This window comes from Takifugu rubripes, chromosome 1 (genome assembly GCF_901000725.2).
Source record: "Takifugu rubripes chromosome 1, fTakRub1.2, whole genome shotgun sequence".
Taxonomy (NCBI): domain Eukaryota; kingdom Metazoa; phylum Chordata; class Actinopteri; order Tetraodontiformes; family Tetraodontidae; genus Takifugu; species Takifugu rubripes.
The window spans coordinates 14,701,730-14,729,672 of NC_042285.1; the positions used below are offsets into that span (position 1 = coordinate 14,701,730).

Sequence of the window (27,943 nt, forward strand, 5' to 3'; positions counted from 1 at the left end):
ACAGTGGTGAAGACGACCCGGGTCAGATATCGGCTCGTCACGACCGCCAGAGACCCAATAAATCCCAGTTGGATCACTCTCACAACCCGAGGAGATCTCATGATCTGTCGGAGTAAAACGTGATCTCATCAGTCTGACTGGAAACACTTGACTGATGGCGCTTTTCCATCAGTGTCCCTTTGGGTTCCCTCAACAGAGGCAGATCATTTCTTTGTTTTAAGCATTGTTTTTGTTTCATTTTGAGAAGGAAATTACAACGGTGAAGACCACGAAATCTGATCAGACACAAAGTGACGAGGTTTTTCAGGTGAACCGTTGGTTCGTCATAACAAATAAATTAAAGCGTTAAATCAGTCAGACGGACCATCATTATTATTATTATTATTATTATTATTAATATTATTATTATTATTATTGTTGTTATTATTGTTATTATTATTATTATATAGTAATCCATTGCTGAATTAATTACTATGCAAACTGATTTATTAAAAAAGGACAGTGAATGACTAGTTTGTGCTTCTTCTGTGCTTTTATTATCTCTATTAAACCGTTAATTCTCCACCTTTAAACCAACCGACACCAAAAATATTTGAGATGAAATAAAGTTATCTTTTTTTTTTCTTCGCGTTTGAGCATAAACCGATTTCTCTGTGTGTTTCTGTGTAGTTTGGAGTCTTCAGGACTTAAGGAGTTTATTTCACGTCCCCTAACTCACTTATATTTTGCCTGTACTCTGCACGCCGGGAGTATTTTTATATAACTTGTTTTTAAAGAACACATCTTGTTTTCGTCAAGCAGGTTTTCTTTCTTGTGCGGCAGATATTTCTTCTTTTCTAAATCGCCTTCATGAAGAGGTCAGAGGCTAAACGCGCTAATGTCACGGGTTTATTAAACTGTTAACGTAAAACACGCACCAGTACGAAATAAATACCCCAAACCGACCAAACTAATAATATTAATAATCAAAATAATATTGGCAATAGACATTTTTCCTCGGACGCAAACGGATTTTATAAATAAATCTACTATTTGATGATCACATATAGTTATAGGCCTATAATCGTTTACATTTTTTTGTACATTTAAAGTACATATATAAATAGTGTGTCCTCGTTTTTTATGCTTACATTGTTTTTATTGATTGGTTGTATATTGCACCTTTTAATCAATATTTTAAAGCAAACAATTGGTCAATTAAATTAATCATATTTTCTAAAAATGTAAATAACGACCATAGCAAAGCAATTAAGTTATAATTTAATGTAATAATGGCTTTCCTTTACAAAATTCCAAACTATCACAATGGAAACATTTGTGCCTAGAATTTACTGAATAATAGATGAAGATGTGACACCTTTAAAAAATAAAAGTACTTGTTGCCGGAGACCTTATGAAACCATTGTTTTATGTAGTTATACACCTTTAGAACGCCTCCCAAAAATGTCTGCCATTTATTACTGGGTCCCTCCATTGGCCCCGATTGAGCTTATTATTTTTTAATATTGTAGTGAAGACTCATTTAATGACTAAACATTTCATGCTGACATGTGTCATTTGGAAATATCAGAAATCTACTCCTGCACATGCTCATTGAGTACAGATATTTGTTTTGCTTCGGCTAAAAGCTCCGTTGCTCATTTTCGTCACAATAACTCCTTACCTGAAATCAAATCCGCCTGCTTTGAAAAGGAGGGAATGCACAACGGAGTGGAAGGCAGCACTCTGCACTATATCACAGCTCGCAAGTATTTGACAGTTGGAATTATCTGTAAATACTCCATTAAACTACATATTAGTTCCTCTCCTGTGCCTCAAGGCCCACTTCTGGGAAGATTTACAAGTCATAACACACATTTGTTAAAAAAAAAAAGAAGAATTTCATTTCTCATTTGAAAAGAATTTAAGAAGGGGGAGGGGGTTGATTGGGGCCCATAAGCAACAAAACAGTGGAGGTTTTATGACATTTTGAAGTGTTTAGGGGCCAGGGGTGAATTCTAATGGAACAAGAGGCAGGTCCAGACATTCGCTAACGACTCCCTGAATTTGTCAAAATGATTGAAAAGGTTAGACGACTTCATGGTGCAAATTAAAATTTAATGGTACATTTGAGAGAAATTTAATTCTTTCTCTGCGTGTGTATTCAAGGGTTTGTCTATACAAATGAAATGTTCTCACACTGCATAGTTTTTCCAATTGTAGCCCCATTGTGGGAGCTGAAACTGTCACACAACCACACAGACCGTTTTAAAGTCGAGGAGCAAAAAAAATATATGAAGAGAAAGATGATGCTGTGCAACACACACACACACACACATAGACAAACTCACATAGAATTCCTACCATGAAACGCTCACAGAATATTGCATCCATTACCAACTTTGTTGTCAGTAAACATCCCCAACTCTTCAATATATAGGAACAAGTGAAGGGGCTTATGGGAAAAAAGGGTTAGGAATTTTGAATGGTTTCACTTCCCACACACAGATACACACACACACACACACACAGACACACACACATGCTTCCCCCATGTGGGTGGAGTCAGAGGTTTGAAAGGAGATGTCAATCATTGACTGTCATCCACCAATGAGGAAGCTTTAGTGTCCCAATGTAATGTGCAGTGATTCCTCTAAAGAAAGTTAATGATTAAAATGTGCAGTGTGTGTGTGTGTGTGTGTGTGTGTGTGTCAGACTGATAGTGATCTGGCTGGCAGTGTCAGGTCAGGGGTGACCCCCATCACTGTGATCTTGGTGTTATTGCCTGCTGCCCTTGAATGAGTTAGCGTAGCGCACTGTGCATCAGCTGTCCTGTGCACTTCCTTTCTCGCACACACATGTGCAAACTCTGCTCAGACAGAGGCTTCTGAGGGTCACTTCCACATGTGTCGATGAGCGACCTCATCTTGGCTCGGAGGACAAGAACACAAATGGCCCTGAGGCTGTTTTACAGGGGCTCTATCTGATGCACCGATTTTTAAAAGAGCAGCACGCAAGATGCCCCTCTGGTGGATGGAACTCTCTTATATGTAAATGATGTGATACGGTTGTGCAGGAGTTCATGAGTGAAACAGATACAATTGCGCAACCATGCACACTTGTCGACGAATGTGTGTTTTTCTGTGTTTTCTGTGTTTACTCTAGATCTCATGGTGTCAGATTGGCCGTCTAAGAAACAGATTATTTCAAGGGGCCGATTCGCATCAAACATTCCTGCAAAAACATACAAAACCATAAGAATGAACACAAATATGCAAGGGCAGAGAATGTTATTCTCTGAGGGTCAAATATTAGTTCTCTTCGTGCACGTGTTCATTACGAGAGCAAAAAATACAGATGAAACAAAAGAAGAAGAAAACCATTTCAATAGACAACATTTTTTCAGCTTCATTAAAATGGACAAATGTCCAGCCATTCTTTGTCCGATGAATCCTTTGTCTGTGAATATCTAACTCTTTTTATCTAACAACCTTTTTTAGAGACTTTGGGAGGGAAAAGAGAGTTTGGGAGGTGTCTGAGTATGAGATTGGCTCACTGATCCCCTTTACAGTACAGCACCATGGGGACAACACATGGGGGAACGGGGGTGGGTTTACACTGCATGTCAAGGACACTTGAGGATTTCCCCAGGCAAATGGGAATGATGAAGCAGCCAGAGGGAGGTCTGCCTCAGCCAAATCTCATCAAAGAGTAAATCAGCTCCTGAAGACTCATCCTAATGCTGAGAACAAGATTAGAGGAATCATCACCTCTGGTCTGTGCTGGTGACGAGACACTCAACAGCTATAATCACCTGGCCGAAGAAATCACTGACAGGGCGAGACAGTTCTTTCCCACGTCTGTCTCTGAGGACTGTTGCACAGAAGGACGAGACATCTCAAAGAACATGAGGAAGACAGCTTCACTTCAGTCAATACATCATTTAAAATAAAATGTTAGAGAGAAAACATACCAGTGGCGGGAAAAGATTGCACTAAAAGACATCCCAGGACAAACGGAGCAAGATGGCTGCCAATACAGATGTGGCAAATACCAAAGGAGGGTTCAGAGAAGATGTGGAGAAAACAGAAGATGGTTTCTGTGGTAAATGAGGCAGTTTGGGGGCTCCAGTAGATTCCAAGGATGTCTTTGCATTTGGCCTCACCAATGATTGGCCAACTCATCGCACACCAGTGGCTGCAGGTAGTCTTTCAAACAGGGGAGGCTGGCGGCCACCAGCAAGAATGATAGAACAAATCAACGAAACAATATTAAAATGGTGAGATCTTGCTAAACTGAAGCAGGGACATACAATGAGTGTGTTTTATTTGCAGGGTGAGGAATGAAGAATGGAAATAGTCAAGCAGCTTCACCAAGCAAATACTTAGAAATGGGTTCCAGTTTGTCTTTGGACTTCACTGGCAACAGCCACGATGGGACTGAGCTCCCATCTCTAAAAGCTGTCAATCAAAGAAGGGATTCAGCCTTTCTACTCCAGAGCTTCATGAGAATTTGACAAAATTAATCAAGAGGGTGGACTTGTGATAAGTGGCCCATTCTGGACGTACTCTTCTTCAAGATGAACGTGTGCTAATGTCAACACAACAGTAGCTGTCTGAGCATTTCATTTTTTTTGACATTTTAGGGAAGCTGAGCTTCATTTGCAGTCTTCCAGAAATCACCTGCGTTGTACGCTGGGTCAGCACAGAGTCCCAGAGTTTCTGACAGTCCGGACTAAGCCTCCCGATATGGTCTGTGATGTCGCCTCCACGGGAGCAGCAGGAACATCCCAGAGTAGAGTAATGCTTCAGAGTATCACACCTCAAACCAACAAGGGTTTTTTAATCCCCTACAGGAAGTTCAAGATCATCTTCCTGAACATGACGACTTCATGATTTCAGAAGGTTGTCCAACAGCACACATCACATGACTACGAAACACAGAACACTGTTCTTTATACTCTAAACTCTCCTTTGTTTCGTGGCGTAAAGGATCAGATATTTGTTGTAGGTCTAAATAAATTTGTATCTTGAGTGGACGCGAACATGATGGATGCAGCTCGGCATTAATGTAAACATGAAGTGGTCTGGTCTGGTTTGACATGTGGAATTCTGTGCGTGTTTTGTGTGTTAGTGTGTCCTTGGGCTTGCGTGTGTCTGTGTGTTATCAGAAAGGTCCTTTTTCACCTTATTTTATTTGACGCCGGTACCAAGAGGCTGAAGGATTGACCTGTTTTTGTAGCTGCAGAACCAATGTGTAATCATCGGAGTAAATAAAAAAGAAACTGAACCTGATGCTTGTTTATGGAAAAATATTCATTAAATCTGGAGCTGATTAGGCTGTCACATTTTTTTTTGACACAAGGAATTATGAACAAAGAGAAGCAAAAGATCAAGGTAATTGCAAGTTTATACAATGTTTGCGTCCATCATTAAAAAAGTGCCTTTTCTGTTGTTCATCGTTGCAGACAGCTGAGGTGACCATGGCTGAAATATTGACTTTAAAACACGGCTCAAGAAAGTTTTTGGAGTCAGGACTCAAACACAAAAAGACTTGAACTATTGATCTGATCTGCTGCACCCATTGTTCCTTTCACTGTTCATGTGGTTTAACTAAATTATTGGGAAGAGGCTTGTTTAAAAGCCAATTCAAATATGCAGGAAACTAATTTTATAGATTTTAGAGAAGTTTCCTTTATTTTTGATCAGCATTATTTAGATCTTTCTCTGTGTTGCTTCATGGGCTCCTTTGGTTTGAAATAGGAAATGTACATTTATGAGCACAGTATTGATCATATCATTATTATCATCATAATTATTTGTTATTCATTTAATTATTAACAATTTGAAAATATTTCTGTTTGTTTTTTAATTAGAGATTTTAATTCACATTTGCTGAAATGTTTTTGTCCAATTTTCTTATTTGGACATTCACGGTCTCAGTGTTCCCCGTGCAGGAACCTAAGCGCACAGTAGAAGTGCTCTAGGTTCATCTATGATCGCTCATGTTAGGAGGCGTCCTGCCGTCAGGCTCCAACCTCAGCACACTCAGCTTCAGTCTGGGCTGTTTGGCTTCCTAATGCACTTGGTTTCATGACCGAGGTGGAAGTGAGACGGTCTCATTAAAGTTTTTCCTCACTGAGACACCTCTACTCGTCTCCTGCAGCTGCACATTACACTATAGAACATTACAGTATATTGTATATAATACAAATCACTTTAACCTTATCAATGTCTTTGACATGGTTATTTTTATGGTTGGGGTCCCTCCCTGTAAAACTCTGCTGGGGCATCTGTCACGTAAACTGGTGTTTCAGGGGATTTATCTGAAAAATCAAATTGTAGCGAAAGATATTATTGTTAAGCATTCTAATGCTGCACAATTTATAAACACCGTACTGGTTTATGACCACAGCACAAAATAGTCTAGTAATACATTTTTTTAAACCATTTTTCAATATATGAGAGACCTTGAAGAAGATGATTTGAGAAGCTTATTCTTAACTTGACCAAATCCCAGTGAGGAGACTCCTGTGTGGGAGACCCCCATCAGTGTGGGAGACCCCCATCAGTGTGGGAGACCCCCATCAGTGTGGGAGACCCCCATCAGGACGAGCAGCAGAACGAGGGGCTTTGGGGTTTATGATGAATCGCCTTATGATGAATTGGCGGCACATGGACACGCACCATTTCAGAGTCCCTTCCCAATACTTCAGGCAGCAGCACACGCTTCATTGGAGTTGTTTGCTTGGCGGACTGTCTGATAATGGGAGCTGCTGCAGACATGAGATGAAGTGAATAAAGTTCGACTAAGAGTAAACAGTCCCAAGAGCAGGAACCTTTGAAATGGATCCCAACCGGTGTCTCAGATGTAATGTATGTTGGGCTTTTTGTTCTTACTTGAGGATCTGAAGCATTTCTCCTTCAGTGAGCTCTGCTCTGTTCTGTAAATATGCTGTAAGGGGAAAATGTGAAGGAAAAGACAAGCTGCTTTCTAAACGTAGAGATAACACGGATATTAATCAGGATTCATCCTTTATCTCCAACACCGGAGGGAGGCAACATATAGCCAGACTTGTGGGTGCTACGACTGTCTCACACCACTGTATTCTGACTGTGATCTTCACTCCAGGGTTCAATAATATTTAAACCGTGTAGTCCTACAAACAAGCTACTCTTTTCCACATATTTCCGTTTGTACCACTCAAATATATCAGTGATTGTGATATTTTTTGATGAAGACAGAATTTATTTTCTGTACAGAGCAGGATCTTCTATTCTTACCCCAAACACCAGTTCCCCACCATTACTTTTTATGTTAAGTACCAATGTCCCTTTGTTACTTCACATCATAGGTTTCTCTAATTAAAATGGCCATGCTGTTGTGTGTAGTAGAGATCTGGCAGCTCTTCTTAGACCATGCTTTAATATTGGTATGATCTGATTAAATGGAGCACTCTGCCTCCTAAATTGTATTATTTTTTATTTTTCCTTTAAGTCCGCTGTCTTCCATGTGGGCAAGCATACTATAACTGATTTCATCTTTCCCCGGGGCAGTTTGTTGTGTACCGTAATGGCCCGCTTTAGTTCAAACAGGGTAAGAGAAAAATCTAAATTGCCTCCTGGTGTACTCTGTCTAACCACTGCAGATGGGGGTTGTACCTACATAATGTATACTCTCTCAGGTTTGGAGTTAAAAGGCAGAAGCAGCAGCCTGTGAATGAATACCAACCACAGGAGATTTAAGCTCCCAGACAACTTTGACTGAGGTATCAGACCTTTATTAGCCTGTCAGGGTCATGGCTTGTTTACAGCGTCATTAGGAAAGGTCAGATGAGGCAAATTTTAAAGTTGTATAAATACCCAGACTCGTCCTAACAATCAGCAGACGGGTTCCTCTGAGCCTAGCCCCCTGAAAATGAAACTGAAGGATACCCCAGAACAGGAGAGGACTAGTAGAAGATGGCAAACTGTTTACAGGTTCCCGTTCATGTTGGAACGTAAATAATAAATAACAGTTAACAGTAAGAGTGAAGGTCTAGATAAGGTCTGAAAAACCAAGAAAAATATCAGCAAAATGCAACAATTAACACCAACACCAGAGCAACACTATGAGCAAGGCATTTCTCCACTAAATGCTTCCTAGCAAGCTTCCGTCCCTGTTCGTTGATTCTTAAATATTCCCATATACTGGTCTAACCATAATCATTTGTGTTTAGTCTCCCCTTATTAAGGCTACTTTAGTCACTATAAAGCTATTTTTGTCTACATTTCTTTGTTTTTCTGTATCCCTCATCTTCGTTGCTGTCCTCTTTCTCTACCCGTTTGGGTACGTGTCTAGCTGCTTCTGCGGGGGCTATCCCCTGGGAAACTTCGATTTTCTGCTTCTCTGCTGCCATTTTGCTGGCCTTGCATCTACAATGAGCTGAGCCATGTTCTTCTCCAGAAGATCATCACTTCAGCTGAGCTGCCTGCGTGTCTAAACGGTGCTACCTCACGCCTGTACGTCTGTGTCTATGGTCCGACTCAAGGTCTGACATCACACACTCCTCTACTTTACTCCTGTTTTTACCACATTTTGCTTGAGTCTCCTTTGCTTTTATATTAATAAAAAGCATTACTGTGGAATTTTTACACCTATTCAATAACATTCTGACATACAGTCCACAATGAACCATTACAGGGAATCCCAGGCACTAAAATATTAATTGATTTGTCAGCTGAGCCATGAAAAGCTTGTTGACAATATAACTACAATCAGCTCAAAATAAATATTTCAATATTTCATCTGTTCACTCAATGATGGAAGGAAATGAAAGGGTTTTAATGTTCCACCAGTGTGGACGGTAATATGACAGCTATTGATTGTGGGCAGTGCTCAGAGAATCACCTGACCGATCGGGTGATAGCAGGTAGTAAAGCTCAGCCCTCATTGTTTCCTGCTCTTGTTTGGCCATTGCCATGACACTGTGTGGGTGTCCACAGTCAACAAGCAGCTCGCAATCTTTCATTAGATCAGACGCTATTAGGGTGGAGAAGAGACGTTGAGCAAACAGGATAGCTGCCTTTAAAACCGGGTTATCTAATCTCGTCAACAGGGATGAGCTGGACTTTGGAGTTGTAGCAGAGACAGTCAGGGCAGTGTGTACATAATTACTGTTTGAGAATAAAACACCACCAGAGACCAAAGACCACGCAAGGGTCCCCATTGGTCAATTGCTGGGACGCCAGCTTTTGGGGTCTGAGTTTTATGAGCCGGGATCAGATAAGGGTTTGTGGAGGCACTTGGAGAGGGTCAGACGATGTTTGGTGCTGAGCAGGAGGGATGTGATCCTGATCGGGGCGGGATTAGAATGATTGAATTACAACGCAAACCTGTTTCCTGCCGTTGGATTTAAGGATCGGCTCAAATGTTTTACATATAAATGAATCAAGTTCATTTAATGGTTTTGCATTTCACAACTCACATGAGTATTTTGTGGAGTGTAGCCTCCAGTTACACCTCGACATCCAGACATTCCACCTCCCACTTCAGGAGTTTCATTCCATATTTAGATCGACTGTTTTACTCTATAGTTCCTAGATTTGCCTTAGTAACAAAATGAAAATACATTCATTTATTATATATTTATTTTTTAAGTGTAATGTCTGTTTAATGCATGTTATTCTCTCCACTAGTGTACATTGTATAATAATGTAGAATTTAAAATCTAATAGAATATCTTAGACAGACAGGTGGACAGACGGACGGACGGATGAATAGATAGATAGATAGATAGATAGATAGATAGATAGATAGATAGATAGATAGATAGATAGATAGATAGATAGATAGATAGATTATTTTTACACTTGGGGTGCAGGGCCCCTGTGATGATCCATGATGACCCCTGTGCCCCACCAAAAGGGCCAACAATGGCCACAGGAGCAAATCAGCTACCATCCAAGCTGCGCAGCTTCGTCCACTCAGACATCTGCCTCTTCTTCTACACACTCTCAGCTGTGGTTTAGCCTCAGGAGGTCGACCCTGATGGCGAACAGATATCATTCAAAAACCAAAGCAGCGGCTTTGTGACAAATTGATGACCCAATGGCTGAAGTAGTTGCAAATGAAGCTGACCCCTTAGCTACAAGACCGGTGTGTGTTTCCTTTATCGATCCCTTGCTGCAGTGGCGGGGGGGGGGGGGGGGGGGGGTGGAGCTTCACACACAGGAGGAGCGGGTAAACCAAGATGAGCAGTGGAACAACACGTTTGATTTGACGGATTTGCAGCTCAGTCTTGGACAGGGATGTGGATCAGCATCTATTTCCGTAGATATCCCGGTATGCCACAGCAACTAAAGGTTGATGCCCTGAGGGAAATAAATGATGGGATAGCAGCTGATTGGTGGTACTAACGGATGGTGCCACCCTGGTGGCTGCAGAGAAGGAGAAGTTGATGCTGCCTGTGTGATGCCTGCTGACCCTCACAGATTTCTGCTATCTCCTATTTCTGTACAGGCACTCTTGACTTGATGACATGTAGCTACATTTAAGTTATCACCTTTTTAATTTATTAGAAATAAAGCAATCACATATCCATGACTGTGAGCGCTGCTGGCAGAAACACAGGTCCATACTTGGTTTCCTCAAATCCTCTAGGAAATGTTACCCCCCCATTGCCCTTTGTTAGACCTCCTGTGCTCTGCCATCCTCTCCGTCTTGCTCTCTGTCTTCTCTTTGGCTGAGTGCTGAGGTCCTGGCTCTGGGGACAAAAGGAACTGGCCCAGCCTGGCCCGGCCCAGCCTGCCCAGCATCAGGTTAAGTGCCTCTGACAGCCCACCGCACAGTTATTAACTGTGATCTACCACCACAGGGCCTTGGACCCTGCACGGAGAGGAGGGGTCCACAAGAGGGCTTTGCTCTGAGCACAAAGACCGCTTTCACTTCGCTCACATACCAAACCCAATACATATTTTAATACATATTTTACATCATTTCATATCCTGCACCTACAGTTTGTCTAACATGGCCAAAGTCACACGTTGCTGGAAAAGCTGAGACGTCTTCCTGAAGATGCAGACACACCGAGCCGCCTCATCAGCGCTGTGCTGCATATGGAATCCTGTCTGTATATGTGTGGTTTACATCCATATAGGTGGTCTGTTTGTCCTGCGATCGGCCTCCAACATCCACCCACCCTCCCTCCCTCCCGACCCCCCCCACCCCAGGATGTGGGTGACCAGAGAGTCATCAGCCTCTTTAAACAACAGCACAGCATGGGTCATTAAATGACAAAACCAGGAGAGGAATAAATAAATATTATGGAATGGAGGAAAGAGAGAGAGAGGGGGGGGGGGGGGGTACACTCTCTCTGTTTAGTTCAGAGAAAGAAGCAGGCATAAACAGCAGTGAGTAGGAGGCCTTTAAGTCCCCAAACAGCCCTTTTTCTGTCTTAAATGGGCCATAATGTAAGCTCCTTCATTTCATTGTTAAATAGCTGAAGCTTTTCCTTTGAGCTGACTGGCTCTAATAGAGCAGCTCGAGCCTGCAGCGGTGAGGTGATGGATGTCCCCGGCAGCGCTCTAAGTTGCGCGGGGTGACGGCACCACCGACTCTCATTTTCATCACAAAAACTTTGTGTTGTGCTGAAATCCTTCAAGTTTAAACTCCCTCGTCACACCTTATATTCGCTTATTGGTTCTCTGTCAAATGTTGATCCACAATATGCTTAAGATTTTAAATGTTTTCTTACACTCTATTGTGCTTGAAATCGCTCTTAGACACTAGTACACACACAAAAGCATGCACACGTATACACACACGCGTTACAGACGCTGAAAGACGTATAAAACTATGGCTTAATTACTATTGTGAGTTTTAAGGAAAATTTTCCAGTCTGACTATTCCTAACACAAATCTGACCGTTGGTGATTCAGAGTAGTCATAGATTAAAGTTATGATTTGTGGAACAAAGAAACAACCAAAGGCTTTACCACCCCCAGTCTTCTTCCTTAGGAGTTAACCTGTAACCAACTATAAACACATCTAGACGGGTTTAAGAATTTATGTTCCTATAGAAAGTGGAAACACTGGCAAGTGCTGTACATATTTACTATACATATTACATATTTATTACATGCTGTAGACCATAAAATTGATATCCGTTCATTGATGTGTAGCAGAATAGCAGCATTTTTTCAGTCCTCAAAGAGCTGATTCTCCTTTTCTCTGTTTCTGTCTCTGTTACACATGTCAAAGCCACCTCCTCCATCAATATCTTGTCAATATAGATGCACAAAAGTGTCAATAAGTGCAGGTCAACATAAAAATCTAAGCCAAAGTCCTTTTATTAGTACAACTGTTAACATTTTATATTTTCTATATTTCAAATGGTTTTAACTAAAACAATAAAACAATGTTGAACTGCAGGATTACTGTCTGTGCCTAATGCTCTGCAGCTCGTTTGGGATCCTGACAAATCAGGCGCCATTAACCAAACAGTGAGGGTCAGTTCAGGTTGGCGCCAGACACACGCACATACGCGCACACACACACACACACACACACACACACACACACACACACACACACACACACACACACACACACACACAGAGGATTGCCTGCACCTCTCTTAACCCCGCAGCTATACTTATAATCATTAAAGTCAGGGTCAAGTATGATCCCTGTGCTTATCTGCGGTAGTGTGTGTGTGTGTGTGTGTGTGTGTGTGTGTGTGTGTGTGTGTGCGTGTGCGTGTGCGGGGGCACTTGTTTGGGCTTTAATTTAACTTCTTTTGAACAGTCAATGCTCCCCTCATGTGGTCATATTTTGAATTACACAGGTTTTAATTCTGGCGTGTCAGAGGGAGCGACTGCTCCAGGTTTCCCCACAGGATTATTACAGGATAAAACCTCTGGACTGAAATATTTCGGTACTTGCAGACTGGAGTAACAAAACAGCACCCGAGCAAGGATTTAGCCACATTTAGCGAAGTAAATGTACATGAACATGTACTCATAAATGGACTGCTCGGGATGAAATGATGTAAGAAATCTTACAGCAAGCATTTTAACAACAAAATATAAATTCTCTACATATATAAATTCTAATGAAAGCTGCTTATGACCACCTTAAATATGGGGCTTAACTATAGGAGCCTTCAGGTGAAAGACTGTGGCAAACATCCAGGCCTTGAAATGCACATTTCAAGTGGTTGGCCTGTGTTGTGGACCTAAAATTGGGATTTTAAGAAAGATAATAATTTTAAAAACACATTTTAAAGCTTTGTTTCGGCTTTGCACCGTAAAATGTGGTTTTGTGGCGGACACATGGGGGTGCATCTCACACCCAGGTGATGCATGGGGTGATGGGCGTGGTTAGCCCTTGATTTGATGCACTGTTCGACGCGCCATTTCAATATCAATATCAATCTGTATTTATATGGCACTTTTCATACGCTAGGTAGCACAAAGTGCCACAAAGGATAAAAACAGCAAAGAGAACAAGAGAATCAAGAAAAGGACACACACACACACATGCATACAACACACTTACACACACATCCACACACACAAACAAGCTGAGGCAAGTTGAGACATGGCTGGGCACCGAGACCTGAGGCGAAGGAGACGCCACCTTTGGGGGCCCACCATGCCGAGGGAGGTCACGGTCTGTGACCACAGGCGGTACCGCCACAAAGACCAGCCCGACCCGGACAGACCGGAGGCTCCACACCAAAGCACAGAGCCCCCTAACCCCCCAGGCCAGAGCTGTCCACGGGACAGCACCCCCAGTGGTAGACTGGAAACATCTCCCAGCCTGGCCGGCCCCCATGAGGAAACACCATGAGGAGACACTGGAGCTAAAAACTGAAGGCATGAAACAGTAAATGGGATAAAAGGTATAAAAGCTAAAAGCTGAGGAACTAAGAATTGAAGTAGTAAAACAGTAAAAGTATCAAGTAAAATAAGGATAAGACATAAAGAAGCATGAGGACATAAAATAAATTGAAAATAATCAGAAAATCAATTAAAGGCCTGATTAAAAAGGTGTGTCTTGAGCCTCTTTTTAAAAACCTCAGCAGTCTCTGCGGCCCTGAGGTTCTCCGGCTGTTCCACAGTCGGGGACCAGAATAACTGAAGGCCGCTTCCCCGTGCGTTTTAGTGCTTACATGTGGGATGGTTAAAAGGCCGGTGCCAGAGGACCTCAGAGTCCGCGGGGGTTGATAGAATAAAAGCAGGTCGGATAAATAAGTCGGGCCAAGACCATTAAGACATTTAAAAACTAATAAAAGAACCTTAAAATCGATCCTGAAACGCACGGGTAGCCAATGCAGCGATTCTAAAACCGGTGTGATGTGCTCCCGCCCTCTGGTCCTCGTCAGCACTCGTGCAGCTGAGTTTTGTAATAATTGTAGGTTGGTGACGCTCTTTTTTGGGAGACCAGAGAGCAGGGCATTACAATAATCTAGACCACAAGAGATAAAAGCGTGCACCAGCACCTCCGTGCTGGCCTGAGAGAGAAACGGGCGGACTCTGGCTATATTCTTCAGGTGGTAAAAACCTACCTTTGTTATGTTTTTGATGTGTGGGATAAAACTAAGCTCAGAGTCAAAGATCACACCCAGATTTTTTACAAATTGAGATGGTTTAAAATCCTTTAACTTTGGTACAAGTTTCTCTCTCTGACCTTCAGGACCAATAACTAAGACTTCTGTTTTGTCCTGGTTGAGCTGTAGGAAGTTTTCTGCCATCCATGACTGGATATCTAGAATACAGTTAAAAAGGGCATCAACTGGCCCTGTGTCATCAGGAGCCACGGCGATGTACATTTAGTAAATTCTGCTGGATGCAGAATAAAGACGTCCAAACCATCTGCTCTGTCCGAGTAGTTCCTCGTCCTGCCAGTTTATCGATTTATCGCCGAATGCTACGTTTGTCGCTAGATGTCGCTAAATCCCACGGAGTTCATTAAGTTGCTTTAAGACTTGTAAATATATGTAAGATGCACGACATTTAAGGCCAGACCGTTTCCTGTTTGAGCAGTTTTTACTCACAAAATTCGACAGTATAAATTTTTTTTGTGTTCAACAAAAACAAAAACAAAAAAACCTAACCCACTTGTAACTTCACATTTAGACACGTACGTCTTTTAAATTAAAGGTTTGTTGAAGTTGGTGTAGCTGACAGGGCCGCGCTTGTTTAAACATTAGACTCTGGCGCCACCTGCTGGCGACTTTGTGATATTAAAAATAACCAGCAGTCGGCAGCTATAAATAGACCAGAAAAGGGTGCACTTAAAAAGTGACTTTTTCCAGGAAGAGTTTCAAAAAATAAAATATAAACATTGCAAATTTCCACCAAGAGTCACTTAAAATGATTTCCTCTGATCTCAATGAAACCAAAATACATTGAAAAAGCATAATTCTTCCACTTGTAGTTACCAGCGCAGAGAAGCACTCTTTCTGAAAACCACTAAAAACAGAGCTGCTTCCATGAATTCTTCAACAGATTTGGTTCTGTTTTGGCATCATTTTACTGAAAGCAAACATGATGCTGTCGGGGGTAAACATGTCTCGGTAGTGAAATTCCTGCAGGTGAAAGACAACAAGGTTCTGTAGTCAAGAGTCTGGATGTGAAATGATAGTTGGTGCATGAATAAAACATGCAGAAATCATTCGAGTTGGGCCAGAAACTGCACTGCAGTCCACTGGACCTGTGCTTCAGCTCGGATACATGATCATAAAATGGTCCTTCATAAAGCTCTGCAGCCCCATTTCTGATTTGTTGGCAGTCCGAATGGATTTCACAAGCTTCTTAAAATAGGAAGACCTGTTACAAACAGCTGGCGAAGACCGAAGGTTGAGAAAATGTGTTTCTTGTGTTGAGTGAATCATGTCTTCTTCAATTAGCTTTGCTGCAAACCATTAAAAAAAAAAAAAAAAAAGATTCTTTCAATATTTTAATAAACAAAAAGGTTCTCATTATCATTTGGGAAGAAATTCATTAAACTACAGACAGTGTATTTTGTGTATTTATAACAAATAAAAAATAAAAACTGTCAAACAAATTAAAAACAAATTGAATCCAAGCCGTCCTGAGAACAATCTGAAAATTATAAATACACCCTGTTGCTGAGTGTCATTGTGTGCGCCCACGCTGTCAGTATCCTTGTAGTCCGTTGTAAATCTTCTGCACAGAGCTCTGCTTTAGAAGGCCCCGGATACCTACAGCAATGTAAGAAATGTTAATAGAAGCTGCAAACAACAGGCAAAATCAAAGGGTTTCATCCATTATAAAATTTAAAAACATCAAGGCTTCATTTAAAATAGAGAAACTGATTTTTGAATGTATTACTGCTGCCATTCTCAGAAATTAATATAATGAAATGGGATAAAACTGATCAGTTGGGATCCCCCATTATGACCATCAGCACAACCTCTTATATGCACATTTTAAGCCAGTGGTGCTGATTTCTAAGTAGTAATTCCTGACCAGTCCTGAGAGTTTTAGAAGTGTCTTAGTAGCTACTGGTGTCACCATCCATAACCGCACCTCACCCACAGACTGCAGTGGAACTACACACAGTGCACATTACAGCCTTGTGGTACTGGTTGAATGATTGTGCGCTCATAAAGTAGATGAGCCAGGCTGGGCTAAACAGTGCAGCAAAAACTGGTGCTCAGAAAGTTGGGATTGTTAGTGGTGGGTTAAATACAGAGGAAAGAATTTATGTGGAATCATCTCGATGAAGATGATGATTTTCCTAAAAATTGAATGCAGAAATCCAGGAAATTCCAAAGGGTTCACAGACGTTTTCGTGCCACTGAATGATGCTGTCGTATGACGCGGTGGACGCCAGAGGTGGCTGTCTCCCGCATTAAAGAAAATCCTCGACTGGATGAGCTTCTCACCATCTTTCTGTTGTTCGTCGAGCTGTGTCCCGGGGAATTCCACATCAAACGTGATAATCAGGGAACCTCTGATGTTATTGTTGTCAAAGTTTGGCAAACCTTCACCTTTCTTCCACATCCGAGCTCCAGGCTTGGTGATTTTATCCCTCACAATGTGGACCTGTTAAGGAAAACACATGAAATCATCTTAAACTTGAAGCATCATCGTCTTTAGAAAAGTGCACGAGCTGTGGTATCAAACATAATTCTTGTACAGCATAAGAGAGTAAATAACAGAAAAACTACCCAGGAACTGCCACTATCTTAATGCGACTGTGTCCAAGAAGAAAACTAAATGATGTGGAGGCGTTCTTGCTGCCGAGGACCAAATCTGACCTGCGTTTGAGTGTCCTTGGATCATTTTAGTTACCAAATATTTAATCTTCATATCTGAAAATAGTCAGAAACCTTTGAAGATGTATACTATTAAATGATCATCATATAGTTGTGGATCTAAATGTTAACAATTCAAATAAACGTCATCTTGGCCACTCTGTATGACAAATTTTTGTACCTGCTTCTCGGAGGGCCAAAGCAACATATGCAGTCATCCATCCATCTTCTAACTGCATTTTGGGGGATATATTTCACCATCCCCAAGCTTTATGTGTGTGCTTGTGTGTAGTTTGTGGCCCTGTCCCTGGATCAGGAAGCTCTTATCAAGTACCTTGTGTCCATCCAAATGAACAATATCCATCTCAAAGCCAACCAGGGCCTCCACTAGCGAGATGGTGACATTGGTGTACAGGTCATCTCCTCTGCGTTCGAACAGCGGATGTCTAAAAGTAGAAGAATCCCCCAACCCCCCCAAAATACCACTTAAAATGTGCCACTAAAATAAAGCTGGAAAAGAGTTTTCAGTAGTCAAAACCATTCTTACTTTAACACTTTAATACGGAAGCGTAGATCTCCAGGTTCACCATCAATGTGCGGCTCGCCTGTGGTCAACACAGAGGATTTCATATGCACATCACTCATTGTTCTCACACTCACAAATAATTCTCATCAATATAGACATGCATAGTGATATTAACTTTATGCAGACCTTCTCCAATGAAAGGGTACTCCATTTCATCTCTAACCCCCTGCTCAATTTCTACCTCCAGCGTCCTCTCCTCATTTACCAACCTTGGATAAAAATAAAATCATGTAGTTAGATTGTGGTGATACTTTGTTCAGACATCGAAAATAATGAATTATTAAAGGTTTACTCGAATATACATATTGCATTTCATTCTATCCTGTACATCTACAGCACAGCAAGAACTACGGCCACTCACTGAAGGCTCCAAGTGTCCGACGTTCAGGAGAGTTAGTTTAACAACTTTAAAAAACAGCACCTTTTATCTGTATCTCATTCAAAGCTAGATCAAATCAGCATCTCTCTATATTCTTCACCCGCAGAAACATCAGGTTTAGTAAGCAAGTTGTGTATGGATGAAGCTTCAGGGAGCCCTGCTGGATCACTTGGAATTTGTGTATGTAGAATTCATACAAACTCCCAGCTGAGGAAAAAACTAAACATCTAAACATCAGAAATGATTACATTTGGGTGGAATCATACTTTTAACTAATTTTATGCATCGTGAGTATTATGTAGCACAAATCTTGATGACTTACTTCACATTGGGGCACTCGTCACAAACTGTCTCCTGGGTCATCTGGAACCGACCTGGTCCGAGCTGTGTTGTCCTCATTTCCTGTCTGCAGTTACACTTCCTCTTACCGGGGGCTTCTTTGGCTACAGGCTTGTTGCGTACAACCTTCAGGACAGGGCAGGTTTAGAGAATATCATTAGTTACGTGCAAGTATCCCAGGATGGATCAGGCGATGAGATACTATTTAAATGTGTGACAATTTCAATGAAAGCCTTGTTCAACAAACCTCGACAAAGTTTCCAGAGTAGACCTCCTCGAGAGTGACCTCCAGGTCTAGTATGATGTCGTTTCCTCTGGGGATGTTTCTGTCCTGCTGCTGTCGGTTGCCTCCAAACATGAAGCCAAAGTCACCAAAGAAGCTACACAAACACAGCAAATGAGTCAATCAAAATTTCTTTACTTTATTACATCAGGAAGTGTTTCAGTCAGAGAACAGGCAAATGCTAACTGTACCAGAAGCTAAATAGGTGTATTTTGTGGCGAGTGATATGACCATAACTATAATATACAGAACACTCTTCTTGTTTGGCAAGATTCTGCCAATATTTAAAATGACTTAAACAGCCACTTTATCACTCAACAATGTCACAGTGAAATAGATCTGAACTTTTGCAGGAATTCCTTAAAGTGCAATGTGCCCAGCTGTCACAAGCATACAATCCCATCTCAGAAAAGTGGATCTCTAAAAAGACTAGCCATAAAATTTGTGTTCTCCTTTTGCTATTAAGCACACAAAATGAGTCGATGAAACAAACCTTGAGAAGATATCGTTATGAGATCCATGGTGCCCCTCTTTGAGCCCCTCTTCTCCATAAGCATCGTATTGTTTCCTTTTTTCCTCATCAGAGAGCACCTATAAAAAAACGAGTGTCACTCATTCAATGCAGAAACTCTACAATTTACCTTAAACACATATGGGACGAGCAACACCGGCACATTAAACCAACCATATAGACCTTCAATAAATAACAGCACCCAACTTCGACAAAATCTAACAAAAGTATCTCATGGATTATACAGTCGCTGTTTATCAAATCGCGTTCCATTTACACAGGCTACACGAAGCAACCAATCAGATGCAGCCACACAGAACAGTCGCCCAATCAGAGAGGCGGAACCTTTCGGACAAACGTGTATCAAAGTATCTGTCCCCCTTCCTGTCAGTTCCATCCAAACCCCACAGGTAACAAACGGCTCGAATGGCAACAGCAGTGCTCTCGCCGCCGTCACACTCACCTCATAAGCTGCCCCCAAGTCAGCGAATTTGTCTTGAGCTTTGGGGTCGTCTTGGTTCCTGTCCGGGTGCAGCTGAAGAGCCAGCTTTCTGTACGCTTTTTTGATGTCCCTGATGGACGCACTCTTACTCACCCCCAGAATCTTATAGAAGTCTCGCCTACAGCAAAAAGATGAATGAGACACCGGCGTACATAGACTACATGCATTGAGGGTAGGACAGATTGAATTTCGATTAAAAATCAGTCATGAAGCAGCCTGGAGCCGAAACCGTGACTGGTTTCAAAGCAAGCTGCTAGCAAACGAAGCTAGCTAACAATCATCGCTAAAAGACTTAAACTGAGAATATAAACATCCTACTTTGCCGGGCTACTCCATCAGAAAACGAGACACTGTTTTTGCTCTCTTTTTTAGTGGTATGTAATGGATTTATCCTACGGGAATGAATCCTACATATGTACAGCAGGTCTGGACCAATCACAGTAAAACATGTGGAACTATAGTAGCACCTGGTGATGTTTCACGGCTGACTGTGAGCACTTACCCCCCAAGAACCACCGTGATAACGTAAAGAAGCAGGTAGCATACACCGCAAATATTAATTCCTCTGGAAGCCATAGCTCCCCGTTCTTCTAGTGGAGATAGGAAAATGACAGCCGGTGGCGGAGGCTCGGATCCCGATCTTGGTCATTCACCTTCTTCCGTGCCAGCACGCTCCGCCCACTAAACGTCCGCCTTTCTGTCACAGCCCCGCCCACAATTAAAGACACAAGTCACAAATGTGTATATTTTTAAAGACAACATCTGTTACATAAGTTTGCTCTCGGTGTTGTGAGGCTTCCGTTCATGGATTTATTCACTTTAAAATAATTCTGCCAGCGTGACCTTTTATATTTAAAACGAGCAGTCGCGTGCGTGCTGTAGCGCACCCCCGTGTCGCGAGCTGGCTGCAGCAGAAGTGTGTCGCTGGGGTTTTGAAGAGTACTGCGCCAAACAGGAAGTAGACGCGGCAGAGGTATGTGTGCTGTGCGGCTGTTGGGGTTCGCTGTCACAAACTACCAACAAACTACCCTCGTTTCTGCCAAAGCTATGAGCCGCCAATATTCATGAAAGACAACTGAAGCGGAGCAGCGAGCATTTTTGGGAAAAGATAAAGGTGGAAGGTAGGTGAATTTTCTGCCGGTACCTTTTAGTTTGATTGCTAACAGCTAACTCAGGTCAAGATGATACGACTCACAACCACAGTTAGCTTTATATAGAGGTAACTGGCCCTACTTTTTGTGCCATTTGTCCGACGAGGATGGTGACGAGACCGGTTAACGCCCTGGTCGGATCTCATTGGTTGTCTCGTTTTTGGCGCTTCCGCATGTCGAGATTAATTTTGTTAAAGAACAGTGGAAGAAATATTTGGTGTTGAATCGAAACATTTAGTCTCTATGTCGTCCAGTCTTGTTATTTTATACGCCGAATGAAATAAGATTGCTGCCGTGGCAAAAATAAATTTACGGAAAGTGGCTGTGAGGCTTTTGTTGACTGTTTTCCCCCCTAATAAGTTCACGTCAAAGGAAGCTGGATAAAGTAAGTGATGATCCAAGTCACTTTTCTACAAACAAAGATCATGCAGAGTTGTTATCTTTTTTGTTTTTCTTGATCCTTACACTAATTGGGTAATATTGCATTAAATAGGCATCAGCCCTTTTCAAGTAAACTAGGGTTATAGGTTCACAGTGTAGTGTCAAGATTCTATAGGCCTGTTGTTTTATTAGTCCACTTCTGTGGGTTTTCTCAAACATGTTTGTGAAGTTGGTCATTTTAGCAGCATCCTCATCTCAATCCTGAGTTTGTTCCAGCCATCTTTAGTGATATTTATTGTCATAAATGTATGTTACTACTGACACCTGCTGTCAGGGATGTGTCTCTTGGTGTGTTGTGCTGTCGTGATTGGCCATTAAAAAAAGAAAAATAAATATTTTAATGAATATGAAGAAATGGCTGACAACATTCGGGTACAGCTGTAACATTTCATGCAAGTTTTACAATCACGAAACCATTGTAAAGTGGTCTGTGCACTGTACCTGTGGTACAAGTAGGATTCAAAACTAGTCATGTCTGCACCAAAGCCAGTAATTTTAGTTCATTCGGTCATTTAAAATGAACACAAACTGCAGTAGGAGCCATCTTTCCTCTCAGCTTATCTCTGCCTTTTGTTTTGTTTGAAAATATGATTGTGTAATCGCCTTCTGAAGCCACTACAGACAGACTAAAAAACTGCTGTCTGTTAGTGAGGGTGTTTCAGGAGTTAATCACAATTCTCCACTTTTCAGATGGGTACAGACGCTGTGATCATATGGCCACGCATGGAACCCTTCTTACTGGGCGTCTTGCAGGTTTGATCATCTGTTTATTGAAAATAATTGCTAAGTCCTCAAAAAAAACCCAAACTTGATTTAGTCAGGTGCTTGAATACAGTTTTAAAGTTAAGTTTGGCAAACCAAAAAGGCCTGGAAGCATAATTACCAGTAGATATAAACTTAAAAAGGTGAAATAAAATACTTCACTTTTTTTTTCTTAATGTGTTTAGTCCAACTCAGCAAAAACAGACATTTTAAGTTGGGTAATTTAATGTTTTATTCAATTGCAGGTGGCCCCCTCCACAAAGCTCAGTATGCATTACCTTCGCAAAATGTCAGCTTATGTGCGAACGCGAGACGGCTGCTTCCCTGTCTTGAGCTGGTCGATGTGGCGGCATATTGCCTGTGGAAAGCTTCAGCTCCCAGAAGATCTCGCGTGGCTCTACTTTGAGACATTTGATCTTCTTACTGACCACAGTGCAGTGACAAGGTTGGAGTGGGCAGAGGGTCTCTCCCAGTGCTCGTCTAAAAGTGAGCTCGAGCAACAGAGGAACAAGGTAACAGAATGAATGGGTGGATGTATTAAACTGAAAATGTGAGGCTCACTCAGTAGCTCTAATAACTGTCATGGAAGATCTGATTGGTGTTTTGGCCCCGACAGGCTTTAATGTGTTTGTTTTTGTTGTTTTCAGTTGTCGGTGGACACCCTGAAGTTTCTCCTCTTCCTCTACATCCAGCAGCTTAATCGCGTCTCTCTAAGGGCCTCTTTGATTGGTGAAGGGTGGCCTAATCGCACCCGATCCCCATCTCCATCAGACCGAGAGGCCAAGACAAGCATGCAGAACAAGGTCGTCCACCCCGCTAATGAGGCATTTAGTGAATTTCTGAAAGCTTGGTTTAAAAAAAAAAAATTGCAATTTTGCTAATGTTAGATCAAAAACAGGGAGAACCAGTGCTGTATTCCCTGTAAATATAAGTTTGTTTTCATTAATCTCATTCAAAAATCATTATTTTTATGTATGAAATTTAATTATTATTGCTCGGTTAAGCTAGTTTTCAAACTAAAGCTTTATTTTTAGGGAATAATTCCAGCTGGAATAGCATAGTGACAACATGATGTGTCGTATAACTGTGCAACATGAGCGGGTACCAAACAGCACATCTTTCCAGTTCAAAGTGCAGATTATTATGTTTCAGTTCTCTGTCATGACCAGCTCTGGCTTCTTTTGTTGTTTCATTGCTTCTGCAGAACTGGGACGATCAGGCCCACCTTGTATTTGTTCAAAGTCATCTGGCGGAGATTCTGGAGCTCCTGGTGGGACCAGCCCAGCTGTCAAAGTCTGGACAAACCTCCAGAGACTGCCAGGTTTGTAAACAACAGAGTAAGAGAGAAAATTGGTATCGAAGCCATTTTATTTCAGATCTAAGCAGCTAACCACCTCCATTCTTAGCACAACAGGAAGCTAAAACTGGTGCTATTATTATATTATATTATTATGATATTATTCCTTATTGTAAACAAAGAAATACTATGGGATGCTGTTGGGTCATTGACTAAAACCAAAGCCGTGTGCAAAGATGCTCAGTCAACTCAGAGAACAGCATGAACATTTTTTCCTGTTGGACCACCTGCTGTCTGATAATTATAGATTCACATTTGAAGGGTAAAAACACTGAACTTTTCTAGCATTATTTTTGGAGTTTTGTTGTTTTGGGGCGTAGTATGTGCAGATTACATGGACACATCTAATATGTGTCCTTTTATTTAAAGGTTTTCGTATTGAAGCCGCTTTACTATAAAGCCTGGGGATTGTAACTACTGAAAATTCTCTAAACTGTCCATGATATTCTGATAGATCCCACTGGAGGTGGTACGAAGTCTCGACCTGCTCCTGGAGGGCTCTACAAATCACAACAGAACCAACGTGCAACCAATCCACAGGCTCCTGAGCGAAGACCCACTGCAAAGCCAGGCTGGATACTCTGCACTCAGCTGTTGTTTCAACCTACATAAGCTGCTGTCCTGCGTGCAGCACGTCCTCACTCTCAACCCATTTGGGATGAGCGCCTGCCTGCGATCAGGAAAGAAGCTGGCCTGGGATCAGCAGGGTATGCTAAACTCTCTTGGTGTATTTCTTTCTGTAGAAATGTTTGACATTCAGGGGACATATTCTGTCTTCACAATTCCAATATTATCCAGTAATAAATGTGGCAGTGAGCAAAGTTAAAGGCCCTGATTCACAATGAAAACGGCTCAGAGTTTCTGAAGGCAAAGCTGAAATATTCAGTGACCTGGTCAGTCACATGATCTCGACCACAGAGCGTGGTAACTAAAGCAAAACATAACAGAAATATAAGAAACATAACTGGCAGAAAGAATATGCAGTTTGGAAAAAAAGGATGTTTTAGTTGGTCTTCAGTTTAGCTGTTTGAGGGTTTGGACTTGGTTTAAGATTAGAACTGGGCTTAGGATAAGGTCAGGATTAGGGGTGGGCATTTAGTATTGAAAGACAAGGGTGTTGAAACCAGTGATTTGAGGGCAGGAAACAAACAGCTGCTTTCACCTGGGTCCAAGTTTTCTAGAGCTGTGTCTGGAATCACTCCCTAGTCCCGTTATAGTGCCTTAATTAAAAAGTTCACCATTTTGTAGGACTGTGCAAATGTTAATCGAGGTTTGCTGCACCCTATTAAGTGCTCTCATTCAGTGCTCTAATGTATCCCATAATGCACTGTGAAAGTGAAAAGTAGCGTACAACTGCTGCTCCCGGACTGAGAAATATGTCCCATCATCCTTTGGGGTCACATGTGGGAAGCTAAACTTGACATTATTTATTACTGTGTGCATTGTTTTAATTAATTGGTTAAAAAACACCAACTAAAATTACTTGAACATCATCGATTTAGTCTGTATTCATTATGTGATACTCGGCGCTCTGCTTAGTGTGTGAGTTCACAAACTCGCTCAATCTTCCCTACTCACTACACATTGAGTGAGTCCCTCGGATGGTCGAACCCTTCTAGAGAAAGGTGCTGGAGGATGCGTTATGTCTATGAAAGTCCGTGTGTGTGTGACTTGTTTTTTGTCTTTGATTGTTCTGTTGCTCTGTATTGTAGCAGAGGGACCAATGAAGAGAGCTAAAATAGCCAGAAACACCCACACAGCCCCACATGGTAGTAAAATCATCCTGATGTCACAGGTGATGAAACAGACACTGGCTAAAACCTCAGAAAAGCTGATCGGATCCAATGTTAAACTCCACCGTTGCTCTGGTGCCTTCATCTACCTGCTCTCGCCTCTCAGGTAAGCCATTAAGCCATTTGCTAATTCTTCTGCATTTGAAAAGTCATTTCATTCAATTGCACAAAGAACAAATTCTCTTATTATTCTACACAATTAAGCAGGAAGTGTTAGAAGGTGGGATCAGATTTTCATAGGCTATGTAACAAAACAAATGAATTCATATGTTACTCCAACAAATGGCACATTTCCATCCACAAAATCTGCTGCGATCCCTCCATGACTTTTTGCCTGTGTGGACTAAAATCCACTGTTGACGCAAGACTCTAAATCTCAGCGAACCAGCCGTGCTGACTCGGCTGTTTTGTGGTCCTGACTTTTAGATCGGTGACGGTGGATAAGTGTCAGGACTGCACGGTGGTCTTGGGTGCTGTTGAGACCAGCGTGCACCTCCACAGATGTCAGAATGTGCAGGTGGTGTGTGTGACTGCCAGGATCATCGTCAGCGCTTCCTCCTCCTGTACCGTCCATGCCTTGACACCCACACGGCCACTGCTCCTACCTGGGAATGCAGAGATCACCCTGGCGCCTTTCCACACATTCTACCCCTCCCTGGAGGACCACATGGCCAGTGTGGGCCTGGCTGTGATCCCCAATGCATGGGACCAACCTCTGCTGCTGGGCAGTGAGGGCCTCATGGGACCAGACCCCCCCTGTTACCGTCTGTTGCCCCCTGCTGAGTTCCACATGCTGGTGGTGCCCTTCAAGATGGAGGGAGACACGTGCGAGGTGCCCGGAGGGTTACCGGAGCAGTACCAGGCAGCACTGGATGAGAAAGAGAGGAGGATTCAGAAGTGGCAGAAAACAGTGATGGAGGCCAAGCTTAATAAGTAAGTGATTACCAGTCAAATCCACTGGTTTACCTCCCGCCAGTTCTTTTCTACCAGTCTGGTCCAGATTAATTGACCTGAAGCTGAGCTAACGTAAGCGAGTTGAGGATGATCGAACCTTTATTACAGCTGTCTGATGCTAAATGAGGAATTGTTGTCATAGCAACTTGGTGAAGATAAAGACAACCAAAAGTGAGTGATACTGGCAACAGCGTAGCTGACCTAAACTAAATAAGGCCAAATACAGAAATGTAAAGGGGGTTTAGTCCAAATGAAACACGATTAGCTCAACAGCAGTGAACATGAAGAACGTCCCCATTTGTGATGATTGTAGATCTGTTTGTTGCCTGAGGGCCTCAGGTTTGACGTTCATCACCGAAAAGAGAAGTCTGGAATGATGCCAACACATCATCGGCCTCCCCATTCAAGTGTTCCAAAACATATTGAAGTATTGATGGGATATTGATTGTCAGCACTGACACAGTTGGCACTTTGATTAAATTCATCATGTCCAATCAGCCACGTTCTACTTCTTTAAGTTCTGTGTTCTAACAGTTCTCACGTTTGTTCTGTAGAGAACAGAGGCTGCAGTTTAAGGAGCTGGTGGAGGTGAAGTTCCATAAGTGGCTTCTGGAGACGGGTCACCGGCGTGAGCTGGACAGCCTGATCCCCCCTCCAACGAATGTGGTAAACCACTGTGAGACAGGACGGGCTGCTGATGCTGAGCACAGCAGAACTGGAGAGGTCACCATGGCCTCGTAATCGCCACGAACTACAACAACCATCATGCACTGTGTCTGTAAATATTCCCCCATTGTAAACTGTGATGATCCAGCTCTCTAACAGGTCTCTAATTGGCTTATTTATTCACTAGTAAGATGTTTTTTCCTATTTAAAATAAACTCAAGATTTGCAAATGTACAGGTTCTGTGAAAACATGACCTTTCAGAATGTTATCAGTTCTATAAAGAATACTAGAAGTAGTCACACTAACCCAGCTTTAACAATACATGTCACTACTTTTGTCGCCTCAAGTCTGCTCAGTTTCCTCCGCTAGAACAGCTTCTCCAATTTTAATGCATTGTTCCACAAATATGAGCAGATATTAACTCGACTAATGAAGGAGGCTGTTGTTGAGAGACCCGTCCATTCAGGAAATGTAGAGGACGAGTCAAACTGGGCTGGTTTTCCCTTCAGGGAGCTCAGAGGAGTGTCTCAGGGTCGACTCCAGGCAGTCATTTACGTCCCATGCGAAGCATCCACAAACATTCCGCAGGATTCTTCAGTCGAACTCATTTGTTGCGCTGTTAGATGTGAACAGAATGTACGTTTTGTTAAATGTGGAGACCAAATGTTATTTTTGTATGACATGAAATGCTGTATCTGTGTAGAAACTAATTCAATGATAAATGTAGGTTGCCAGAAGATGAAACATGTAGCATTTAAATGTAGGCCCACGCTGTAGATGTGATGAGGTTGAAGATTTGTACACACACCTCTGTGGAGCTACTGTAGATGTGTATATATATGAAGAGTATATTATAGATTTGGACGTTAAAGATTTAAACTCAAGCTACATGAACTTTCTATGTTTTTAATTAAGAAAAAATGCAATTCAATAAAGACAAAGTTGATGCTAAAAAGTCAGCGTATGAAAT

At 42.0% G+C, this 27,943-nt stretch overlaps 2 protein-coding genes across 2 annotated transcripts; one reads left to right on the top strand and one right to left on the bottom strand.

Annotated features, from left to right (window-relative positions):
- Nucleotides 1-14,992: 14,992 nt before the first annotated feature.
- Nucleotides 14,993-20,607, bottom strand: dnajb11 (DnaJ heat shock protein family (Hsp40) member B11). Its single transcript, XM_003961629.3, has 10 exons — nucleotides 20,351-20,607; nucleotides 19,810-19,966; nucleotides 19,329-19,426; nucleotides 18,800-18,932; nucleotides 18,536-18,678; nucleotides 17,961-18,043; nucleotides 17,796-17,853; nucleotides 17,583-17,694; nucleotides 16,877-17,036; nucleotides 14,993-16,189 (listed from the first exon to the last, which is right to left on the bottom strand). Exons 1-10 carry the CDS (start codon nucleotides 20,422-20,424, stop codon nucleotides 16,125-16,127), a joined length of 1,083 nt encoding a protein of 360 aa, XP_003961678.1. The 5' UTR covers nucleotides 20,425-20,607; the 3' UTR covers nucleotides 14,993-16,124.
- Nucleotides 20,608-20,781: 174 nt separating this feature from the next.
- tbccd1 (TBCC domain containing 1) lies at nucleotides 20,782-27,928 on the top strand. Its single transcript, XM_011607385.2, has 9 exons — nucleotides 20,782-20,969; nucleotides 22,131-22,193; nucleotides 22,448-22,714; nucleotides 22,850-23,005; nucleotides 23,407-23,523; nucleotides 24,014-24,266; nucleotides 25,272-25,458; nucleotides 25,779-26,285; nucleotides 26,861-27,928. The coding sequence occupies exons 2-9, from the start codon at nucleotides 22,131-22,133 to the stop codon at nucleotides 27,045-27,047; spliced, it is 1,737 nt and encodes a 578-aa protein (XP_011605687.1). The 5' UTR covers nucleotides 20,782-20,969; the 3' UTR covers nucleotides 27,048-27,928.
- The last annotated feature ends 15 nt before the right edge of the window (nucleotides 27,929-27,943 follow it).

Excerpts from the sequence above, each read along its gene's own strand:
- dnajb11 (XM_003961629.3), bottom strand. The coding sequence starts at position 20,424 with ATGGCTTCCAGAGGAATTAATATTTGCGGTGTATGCTACCTGCTTCTT. Across the intron at positions 17,695-17,795 it reads TTCCGTATTAAAGTGTTAAA|ACATCCGCTGTTCGAACGCA; the intron begins GTAAGAATGGTT and ends TTCTACTTTTAG. Across the intron at positions 16,190-16,876 it reads CGACGAACAACAGAAAGATG|GTATCCGGGGCCTTCTAAAG; the intron begins GTGAGAAGCTCA and ends ACATTGCTGTAG.
- tbccd1 (XM_011607385.2), top strand. The coding sequence starts at position 22,131 with ATGGGTACAGACGCTGTGATCATATGGCCACGCATGGAACCCTTCTTA. Across the intron at positions 23,006-23,406 it reads AGACAAGCATGCAGAACAAG|AACTGGGACGATCAGGCCCA; the intron begins GTCGTCCACCCC and ends TTGCTTCTGCAG. Across the intron at positions 26,286-26,860 it reads ATGGAGGCCAAGCTTAATAA|AGAACAGAGGCTGCAGTTTA; the intron begins GTAAGTGATTAC and ends TTTGTTCTGTAG.